Here is a 10,906-nt window from a genome sequence, read left to right as displayed (position 1 = left end):
GTGATGTCAATTGAGGAGGATGGGGCTTGGCTTCAGAGCTGATTATTATTATTATTTTGTTTGTTTCTGGGGGCAGTGAGGTCTGCACAGGAAGACTCAGTCTACCCAAAAACAGTGTTTTTTTAAGTTTTTGTGGTTGGAGAAACACTTTAATTGCTGTGCTGGGTGACTGGTGAATACCATCAGCACTTTTCATGCACTGTCCACCAGCATGCAGAAACAGTGACCAAATAACCATGGTGTGTCTGCATACTGTTATATCGGAATATTTATTGAACATATAATAATAATACTAATAATAATAATTAGAGCTGGGGAGGGAGAGAGTGGGGGGGGGGGGTTACAGCTATGACGTCACAGGTCAGAGTGCCTGTGTGGAGAATGAATGATTGACAGCCCAGTGAGCGCGCGCTGTCACACCGGTTTCGCCTTGCCCAGCCCTCACAGGCGCGCGCGCCATCACTCCCAGCCCCTTCCTGCCCTAGCCCCGTGCGCGCGCCCGCCAGCGCAGCCCCTCCCTGCCCCGTGCGCGCGTCCTCGCAGCCTCTCCCTGCCCCAGCCCCGTGCGCCCGCCCGCACTCGCAGCCCCGCCCTGCCCCGTGCGCCCGCCCGCACTCGCAGCCCCGCCCTGCCCCGTGCGCGCGCCCTCGCAGCCCCTCCCAGCCCCGTGCACTCGCGTCCTGACGTCACGCCCGCCTGGGAGCGCGCGCAGCCCGTCCAGACGCCAGGAAAAGAGGGGGTGAAGAAGATGGCGGATGTGGAGGAGCAGCTGTCCGACGAGGAGAAGGTGAGTGAGTGCCTGTGGCGATCATCTCCTCTGCCTCGTATCCGGACCGCAGTATTTATATGGAATGGGGGGCTTGGATTATACCATTCATGGCCGGGGGCGGGGGATGTCAGGGTTAATCGGGGGGCTCCCCCCCGCAGATTATTGGTCTCCGCAGGTTAGGGGCCCCCAGGTTGAGGGCGGTATACTGCTAGGGAGTGGCCGGAGCAACACCGTGCTTCCTCCTCCTGTGTGAGCTGTCCATGTACGGCCCGAGAACCAAAATAGGAACCGGGGGGAGCTGGGTAATAACACTGCCAGGGGGGGAGCTGGGTAATAACACTGCCAGGGGGGGAGCTGGGTAATAACACTGCCAGGGGGGGAGCTGGGTAATAACACTGCCAGGGGGGGGAGCTGGGTAATAACACTGCCGGGGGGGAGCTGGGTAATAACACTGCCAGGGGGGGAGCTGGGTAATAACACTGCCAGGGGGGGAGCTGGGTAATAACACTGCCAGGGGGGGAGCTGGGTAATAACACTGCCAGGGGGGGAGCTGGGTAATAACACTGCCAGGGGGGGGAGCTGGGTAATAACACTGCCAGGCGGGGGGAGCTGGCTAATAACACGGCCGGGGGGGGAGCTGGGTAATAACACTGCCAGGGGGGGAGCTGGGCAATAACACTGCCAGGGGGGGGGAGCTGGGTAATAACACTGCCGGGGGGGGAGCTGGGTAATAACACTGCCGGGGGGGGGGGGAGCTGGGTAATAACACTGCCAGGGGGGGGGAGCTGGGTAATAACACTGCCGGGGGGGGGGGGGGAGCTGGGCAATAACACTGCCAGGGGGGGGGAGCTGGGTAATAACACTGCCGGGGGGGGGGGGAGCTGGGTAATAACACTGCCAGGGGGGGGAGCTGGGCAATAACACTGCCAGGTGGGGGAGCTGGGTAATAACACTGCCAGGGGGGGAGCTGGGTAATAACACTGCCAGGGGGGGGAGCTGGGTAATAACACTGCCAGGGGGGGGAGCTGGGCAATAACACTGCCAGGGGGGGGAGCTGGGCAATAACACTGCCAGGGGGGGGAGCTGGGCAATAACACTGCCAGGGGGGGGAGCTGGGCAATAACACTGCCAGGGGGGGGAGCTGGGCAATAACACTGCCAGGGGGGGGAGCTGGGTAATAACACTGCCAGGGGGGGAGCTGGGTAATAACACTGCCAGGGGGGGGAGCTGGGTAATAACACTGCCAGGGGGGGGAGCTGGGTAATAACACTGCCAGGGGGGGGGGGAGCTGGGTAATAACACTGCCGGGGGGGGAGCTGGGCAATAACACTGCCAGGGGGGGAGCTGGGTAATAACACTGCCAGGGGGGGGAGCTGGGTAATAACACTGCCGGGGGGGGAGCTGGGCAATAACACTGCCAGGGGGGGGAGCTGGGTAATAACACTGCCAGGGGGGGGAGCTGGGTAATAACACTGCCAGGGGGGGGAGCTGGGTAATAACACTGCCGGGGGGGGAGCTGGGTAATAACACTGCCAGGGGGGGGAGCTGGGTAATAACACTGCCAGGGGGGGGGGGAGCTGGGTAATAACACTGCTAGGGGGGGGAGCTGGGTAATAACACTGCCAGGGGGGGAGCTGGGTAATAACACTGCCGGGGGGGGGGGGGGGAGCTGGGTAATAACACTGCCGGGGGGGGGGGGGGGAGCTGGGTAATAACACTGCCAGGGGGGGGGGGGGGAGCTGGGTAATAACACTGCCGGGGGGGAGCTGGGTAATAACACTGCCAGGGGGGGGGGGAGCTGGGTAATAACACTGCCGAGGGGGGAGCTGGGTAATAACACTGCCAGGTGGGGAGCTGGGTAATAACACTGCCAGGTGGGGAGCTGGGTAATAACACTGCCAGGGGGGGAGCTGGGTAATAACACTGCCAGGGGGGGGAGCTGGGTAATAACACTGCCAGGCGGGGGGAGCTGGCTAATAACACGGCCGGGGGGGGAGCTGGGTAATAACACTGCCAGGGGGGGGAGCTGGGTAATAACACTGCCAGGGGGGGGAGCTGGGCAATAACACTGCCAGGGGGGGGGAGCTGGGTAATAACACTGCCAGGGGGGGAGCTGGGTAATAACACTGCCAGGGGGGGGAGCTGGGTAATAACACTGCCGGGGGGGGAGCTGGGCAATAACACTGCCAGGGGGGAGCTGGGCAATAACACTGCCAGGGGGGGGGGAGCTGGGTAATAACACTGCCGGGGGGGGAGCTGGGCAATAACACTGCCAGGGGGGGGAGCTGGGCAATAACACTGCCAGGGGGGGGAGCTGGGTAATAACACTGCCAGGGGGGGGGGGAGCTGGGTAATAACACTGCCAGGGGGGGAGCTGGGTAATAACACTGCCAGGCGGGGGGAGCTGAGTAATAACACTGCCAGGCGGGGGGAGCTGAGTAATAACACTGCCAGGCGGGGGGAGCTGAGTAATAACACTGCCAGGCGGGGGGAGCTGAGTAATAACACTGCCAGGCGGGGGGAGCTGAGTAATAACACTGCCAGGGGGGGAGCTGAGTAATAACACTGCCAGGCGGGGGGAGCTGAGTAATAACACTGCCAGGCGGGGGGAGCTGAGTAATAACACTGCCAGGCGGGGGGAGCTGAGTAATAACACTGCCAGGCGGGGGAGCTGAGTAATAACACTGCCAGGCGGGGGGAGCTGAGTAATAACACTGCCAGGCGGGGGGAGCTGAGTAATAACACTGCCAGGCGGGGGGAGCTGAGTAATAACACTGCCAGGCGGGGGGAGCTGAGTAATAACACTGCCAGGCGGGGGGAGCTGAGTAATAACACTGCCAGGCGGGGGGAGCTGAGTAATAACACTGCCAGGCGGGGGGAGCTGAGTAATAACACTGCCAGGCGGGGGGAGCTGAGTAATAACACTGCCAGGCGGGGGGAGCTGAGTAATAACACTGCCAGGCGGGGGGAGCTGAGTAATAACACTGCCAGGCGGGGGGAGCTGAGTAATAACACTGCCAGGCGGGGGGAGCTGAGTAATAACACTGCCAGGCGGGGGGAGCTGAGTAATAACACTGCCAGGCGGGGGGAGCTGGGTAATAACACTGCCGGGGGGGGAGCTGGGTAATAACACTGCCGGGGGGGGAGCTGGGTAATAACACTGCCGGGGGGGGAGCTGGGTAATAACACGGCCAGGGGGGGGGGAGCTGGGTAATAACACGGCCGGGGGGGGGAGCTGGGTAATAACACTGCCAGGCCAGGGGCGGGGAGCTGGGTAATAACACTGCCAGGCCAGGGGGGGGAGCTGGGTAATAACACTGCCAGGCCAGGGGTGGGGGGGAGCCGGGTAATAACACTGCCAGGCCGGGGGTGGGGGGGAGCCGGGTAATAACACTGCCAGGCCGGGGGGGGGGGGGAGCCGGGTAATAACACTGCCAGGCCGGGGGGGGGGGAGCCGGGTAATAACACTGCCAGGCGGGGGGGGGGGAGCCGGGTAATAACACTGCCAGGCCGGGGGGGGGGGGGGGAGCCGGGTAATAACACTGCCAGGCCGGGGGGGGGGGGAGCTGGGTAATAACACTGCCAGGCCGGGGGGGGAGCTGGGTAATAACACTGCCAGGCCGGGGGGGGGGAGCTGGGTAAGAACACTGCCAGGCGGGGGGGGGGAAGCTGGGTAATAACACTGCCAGGCCGGGCGGGGGGGGCTGGGTAATAATACTGCCAGGCCGGGGGGGGGGCAGCTGGGTAATAACACTACCAGGGGGGGGGCAGCTGGGTATTAACACTGCCGGGGGGGAGCTGGGTAATAACACTGCCAGGCGGGGGGGGCAGCTGGGTAATAACACTACCGGGGGGAGCTGGGTAATAACACTGCCAGCCCGGGGGCGGCAGCTGGGTAATAACACTACCGGGGGGGGGCAGCTGGGTAATAACACTACCGGGGGGGCAGCTGGGTAATAACACTACCGGGGGGGGCAGCTGGGTAATAACACTACCGGGGGGGGGCAGCTGGGTAATAACACTACCGGGGGGGGCAGCTGGGTAATAACACTACCGGGGGGGGCAGCTGGGTAATAACACTACTGGGGGGGGCAGCTGGGTAATAACACTACTGGGGGGGGCAGCTGGGTAATAACACTACTGGGGGGGGCAGCTGGGTAATAACACTACTGGGGGGGGGCAGCTGGGTAATAACACTACTGGGGGGGGCAGCTGGGTAATAACACTACTGGGGGGGGGGCAGCTGGGTAATAACACTACTGGGGGGGGGCAGCTGGGTAATAACACTACTGGGGGGGGCAGCTGGGTAATAACACTACTGGGGGGGGGGCAGCTGGGTAATAACACTACTGGGGGGGGGGCAGCTGGGTAATAACACTACTGGGGGGGGGCAGCTGGGTAATAACACTACTGGGGGGGGGGGGCAGCTGGGTAATAACACTACTGGGGGGGGGGCAGCTGGGTAATAACACTACCGGGGGGGGGGAGCTGGGTAATAACACTGCCGGGGGGGGGAGCTGGGTAATAACACTGCCAGGCGGGGGGTGACGACGACTGGGTAATAACACTGCCAGTCCGGGGGGGAACTGGGTAATAACACTGCCAGGCAAGAGGGGGTGCGGGGGGTAACTGGGTAATAACACTGCCAGTCCGGGGGGGAACTGGGTAATAACACTGCCAGGCAAGAGGGGGTGCGGGGGGCAGCTGGGTAATAACATTGCCAGGCCAGGGGGGGGGCATCTGGGTAATAACACTTCCGGGGGGGGGGGGGGGGGGGCGGCAGCTGGGTAATAACACTGCCAGGCCAAGGGAAGGGGGCAGCTGGGTAATAACACTGCCGGGGTGGGGGCAGCTGGGTAATAACACTGCCAGGGGGGGTGGCAGCTGGGAAATAACACTGCCAGGGGGGGTGGCAGCTGGGAAATAACACTGCCAGGGGGGGTGGCAGCTGGGAAATAACACTGCCGGGGGGGGTGGCAGCTGGGAAATAACACTGCCGGGGGGGGTGGCAGCTGGGAAATAACACTGCCGGGGGGGTGGCAGCTGGGAAATAACACTGCCCGGGGGGGTGGCAGCTGGGAAATAACACTGCCCGGGGGGGTGGCAGCTGGGAAATAACACTGCCGGGGGGGTGGCAGCTGGGTAATAACACTGCCAGGGGCCCCATGCTGTGCAAAGGCAGACTGTCATTTCCTGTGTAACCTGGGACTTCAGGGGGTATCAACACCTGGCCATTGCCTTAGAGAGCTGTCACTTTTTGTTTCTGAGGATATCCCCTCAAATCAGTCCAGGGGCCCCACAGAGACCCCAGTACCAAGCTTTCAATTTTCTTATATCCTGAAGCTGCTCGGAGCATTAAGTACTTGTACAGGGGCCCCACAGAGATACACTGTATTAAACGATACGTTTCCACAGAGCCTGAAACTTCAGGGAGCATTACCATACCAACCCAGAAACCCCACAGATATTACCTTTGCTAAGCTGTCACTTCCCATATAGCCTGAAATTACAGGGAGTTACCCCATACCACTTTAGGTGCCCTCTGTACCAAGCTGCCACATGCTATGTAATTAAATGTTCAGGAAGCATCCCCATATTAATCAAGGCATGCCACATAGCCCTTTCGCAAGACTGTCACTTTCCATGTAGGCTAAAACTATAGGGAGTACCCCATCACACACAGTAAGAGGTCCGTCAGAGACCTCAATACCAGGCTGTCACTTCCCATGTGCCCTGATAGCTTGTGATATACCCAGAGCCTGCCACTAGTAAACATCACATTCCTTGTGTCCAAGACTGAATGGATATACCAAATCCCTCCTCTCCCCCCCCCCCCCCCCCTGCAAAAATGTAGCCCAGTCCTATCCCTAGTTAACAGTCACCACTGTGATCCTGAGACAGCATATAATTCCCCCACATATACCCAGGGACTCTACAGCTATTCCTAAATACCATCTCCCATGTTCACAGAATTGTCCCTTAGGTTTTCTATTCTCTGCATTTTTAGGCAACATACAGGAACACTCCCATACCAGCTCAAAGCCCCCAGCACCACACCTAGCAACTTGTCACTTCCTGTGTGGCCCAGAACCAACCCTAGCTAGGGAAGCAATGTGTGAGTTTATCTGGTTTGTACATTTTATCCCAAATAGTAGTAGAATGTATGACATTTATTGCTGGTTACAGATAAGAGCATACCTTGACGTCAGAAAGACAATCTCTTGCTTTTCCTGTTCACGCAGGTACTTTCTGTAGTCACAATAATAATTTAAAAAGCTAAACATCAGACCATAGCATGTGATTGTTAAAAGGTATGCTGGTTCCTTCTTTTCCCTTCTTTTGAAATTTTTCAACTTTTATACCATTGTCTGCATAGCAGTGTTATGTTTATTATTAATTAGATAAAATAGGCAAAATAAATATTGGGTTGGTCACTATTGAGTCACAATGATCTTCATGATGGCCAGCATATCAAATTCATGCTCCAATTTTAAATCATAATCACTGTGCTTAGAAGTGTGGCATTTTGTTCATACTGAGACAATCTCTCCATACATTCCTTTTTTGGTTGAATGTACTGTCGTTCCATTGGTTGAAGATAGAAAGAGAAAGTGATGACTATTCTTGGCACTGGGAAAATTGCTTGGGTATTGTGCTGTTTAACCCCTTAAGGACCAAACTTCTGCAATAAAAGGGAATCATGACATGTCACACATGTCATGTGTCCTTAAGGGGTTAAACAGAAAGACATTGCTGAAACATACATTTACAATTTTATGTGGAAAATGCATATGTAGAATGCCTGCTCCCTAGAAGAAGGTTGGATATTGAATGCACAGCCCGCAGAGCTACACATAGTGTATCAATGCTAACTAAATTTCAGTATTTACCGAGCAGGAAGTTTCTGTGACATACAACCAGTAAACCGCTTTCCCAAGCCTGCTTATCTTTGCCTGAAACCACTAATATTAATATATGGAAACCTCGCCTTTATGTAATACTTTTAAGAGTATATTTGGGGTCTATTTGCCAAACAGAGCATTGATATCTGAAACACAAATGTTAAGCCAATATAGCAGCATTGATTCCATTCTATTTTTTGGTATAAATATGTTGATACGGTTGTCAATTCACTGGGTATAAACCCTGTGTTATATTGCGGCGCAGAGATGGGATAGAGGATCAGTATCAGTATTTCTTCTTTAAAACTCATATTTTGCTACATTATAAGGCCACCATGCCCCCTATAGCCTATTGTATTGAACACAGTCATTCATTACTTATCTAGGCAGCAGTGGCAGATGGAAAATGCTTGGGGGCAGGATAGCCTTCAACATTGTGCCGCAGCGGTTATTACAGGCCTTCAAACCTGCATGCAGACAGTGAGTTTTAGTTGTCACAGTGATTTGACTTCTGGAATTTGTTGAGCCCTTATATTGAAGTTGTCTGTCATCATACCCCTGTATGCCTCTACATGCAATTCCATTGTGCAATGATTCCCATTGCTTTAAAATGTGACTCTGCAAAACAATAAATGGTCACCCAAAGCATCATAGCCACTGCAGCTCTCCATGAGTACCCTGCTCTGGTTTCCTGCTAGTGGGGAAAACTTTTTACCAACATTTTTCCTCATTACCAGTGTCTCAGCTCGGCTCCAAAGCTATTTGATGGTCTGGTAACGCACTTCTACCTTCTGCGGAAGCTGTGCATTGTTTCATAGCGAAACACTGCACATACTAACTCCTGGCACCATGAACACTTAAAATCACTGAAATGGTAATGGTGCTTGGAGTAACCCTGTAAAGTGTTGTTTGCTATGCATAATGGCATCAAAGAATTTAGCAGGAAAGATAATTGTCATCCTGAACTTCCAAGTACACATTGGTGTCAAAGTGCTGTATCACCCAACTTGGTGCTACTGGTTTTATTGACTTCATAAGTATTGAGTTCTGGTTCTGCTGGGAGATTCTTCTGATATATTGCAGCTTGGGCATTACCCACTGAGCAAATGCACCAGCAAAGGATTTGACTCCTTAGATGGGGGTGCACTCCGGGTACCATAAGTATTACCGCATTCTGTTGTGGTTATGGTGTTTGGAGTCATTATTATGGATGTCACACCTGGAGTGTTACTGTAAAGAACAATTGTAACTTCTTAAATTTACTCTTAAGACACAAACCACTGCAAATACTCTAAGCAAATTTTCACCCGGATGCTTTTACTTTACTATTCTCACCTGTGTATATAATGTACTTCTGAGGATTTCCATGTGGATTGTATTTGTAGATGGAACATTCCTTGTTGTTGGCATGGTGAGTCCTTTTTATGTAATCTTAACCATCTCCTTTTCTATATTTCTCACTTATTGCTTTTTATTGAACTGAGGTTATCATTGAACTTGTTTTTCTACCAGTGCTGTATTTTATTGTTAAAGGACCACTGTAGGCACCAAGCTTAATGAAGAGGTCTGGGTGCCAGGTCCATCTAGGATTAACCCTTTCTGCTTTAAACATAGCAGTTTCAGAGAAACTGCTATGTTTACCTTTGGGTTAATCAAGCCTCTAATGGCTGTCTCATTGACAGCCGCTAGAGGCGCTTCCGCACTTCTCACTGTGATTTTCACAGTGAGAAGACGCCAGCGTCCATAGGAAAGCATTGAGAATGCTTTCCTATGGACTGGCTGCGCGCGCATTTAGTCGATGAAGGCGAAAATGAGGAGGAGAGTTCCCCGCGTCGAGGGAGCCCGGCGGGGGAAAACAGGTAAGATTTAACCCCTTCCACCCCCTAGAGCCCGGTGGTGGGGGGGGGGGGGGGCATAGAGACCCTATAGTGCCAGGAAAACGAGTATGTTTTCCTGGCACTATAGTGGTCCTTTAAAGGGATTCTATAGTGTTAATAATTCAAATCCTCTGGTCCCCTCCACCCCCTTCCTCGTTAAAAAAAATTTTTTAACACTTGCCTGTCTCCAGCAATGATGTCCCTTGGCGTTTTGCACTGAAGGGGGAAGGGCTAATGCTCGTGCGAGGTGATCGACAAAAGCGTATTAGGTCCTTTCTAATGCTTTCTTATGGGGATTTCACTGATGCTGGATGTCCTCAAGCAGAGGACTAAGTGGGACAGGAACACTGCACCCAGACCACTTCAATGAGATGAAGTGGTCTGGGTGACTATAGCGTCCCTTTAAACCAGCTGTCTAATTGAGTTGATGTTTACATTATGGTAGGTGGTAAATTGTCACATTGTATCCTCCGAGAACTGTTATGGACCCTTGTATCCCTGTCCATGAAGCCTCAGAGGCCGAATGTTCCCAATGTTTCTTTTAAGAGTCCTCAATTGACCCTATTGCATTCTTTGCATGTAGTGCCAGGGGCAGCATGGGTGTTCCCAAGCCTCTTGGTAATTTGCAGATGCTAATCGGTGTCCAGGTTCTGCCAGAACATAATTCCCATGCATGTGTACAGGCTTTTTGGTTGCAAGTGTTCATTAATTGTTTTAATTTTTTTTTTTATTATTATTCAAGGATTGTGTCCAGTGTAATCAAGTGTGTGGATCCTCTGATTATTTTTTTTTCTAGTGCCTTGAGTTTGCTTTTGTTCCAAAGTGGCAATATGAATATACTGATATTTGTTGGATATTTAGATGGCGGCTATTGGCAGCACTCTCTGCATTTCTTTTTTTGTGCTATTTTATATAGATTCTAAATGACTTGCATAAGTTATTCAGGGTTAAACGGGTCAAGTTGTTTCTCTAAACTTTACATTATTTCCTTTTTATATTTTCAAGAAGTTGTGTGCCTGTTCCTCATTCTCACAGCAGTAAAAGTTATTAAAGCGTTTACTGGATTTAGTAGAGCAGCAAATGTAATTAAAGGGACACTATAGTCACCTGAACAACTACAGCTTAATGTATTTGTTCAGGGGAGATCTATAGCTCCCTGCAGGCAATCTAATGTAAACACTGTATTTTCAGAGAAAATACAGTGTTTACATTGATTGATAGGAATACCTCCAGTGGCCGTCACTCAGACGGCCACCAGAGGGACTTCCTATCATGCAGGGCCCTAAAAAGGCCCTGTACACGTCAGACGTATTAAAATACTAAAAAATATTAAAATTAAAATACGTCTGACGTGTGCA

The 10,906-nt window shown here is 53.2% G+C and overlaps 1 protein-coding gene across 1 annotated transcript in view; it reads left to right on the top strand.

Moving 5' to 3' along the window:
* Positions 1-672: 672 nt before the first annotated feature.
* Positions 673-10,906, top strand: part of CAPZA2 (capping actin protein of muscle Z-line subunit alpha 2) — a 30,101-nt gene continuing 19,867 nt past the window's right edge. The window contains exon 1 of the mRNA XM_063446850.1: positions 673-787. Within this exon, the coding sequence (XP_063302920.1) occupies positions 749-787 (39 nt within the window). The 5' untranslated portion in view covers positions 673-748. The remainder of the gene's footprint in view (positions 788-10,906) is intronic.

The sequence above is a fragment of the Pelobates fuscus genome, chromosome 3 (assembly GCF_036172605.1).
Source record: "Pelobates fuscus isolate aPelFus1 chromosome 3, aPelFus1.pri, whole genome shotgun sequence".
Taxonomy (NCBI): Eukaryota; Metazoa; Chordata; class Amphibia; order Anura; family Pelobatidae; genus Pelobates; species Pelobates fuscus.
The sequence above is the reverse complement of the archived record's forward strand: the minus strand, read 5'-3'. Positions and strand labels throughout refer to the sequence as shown.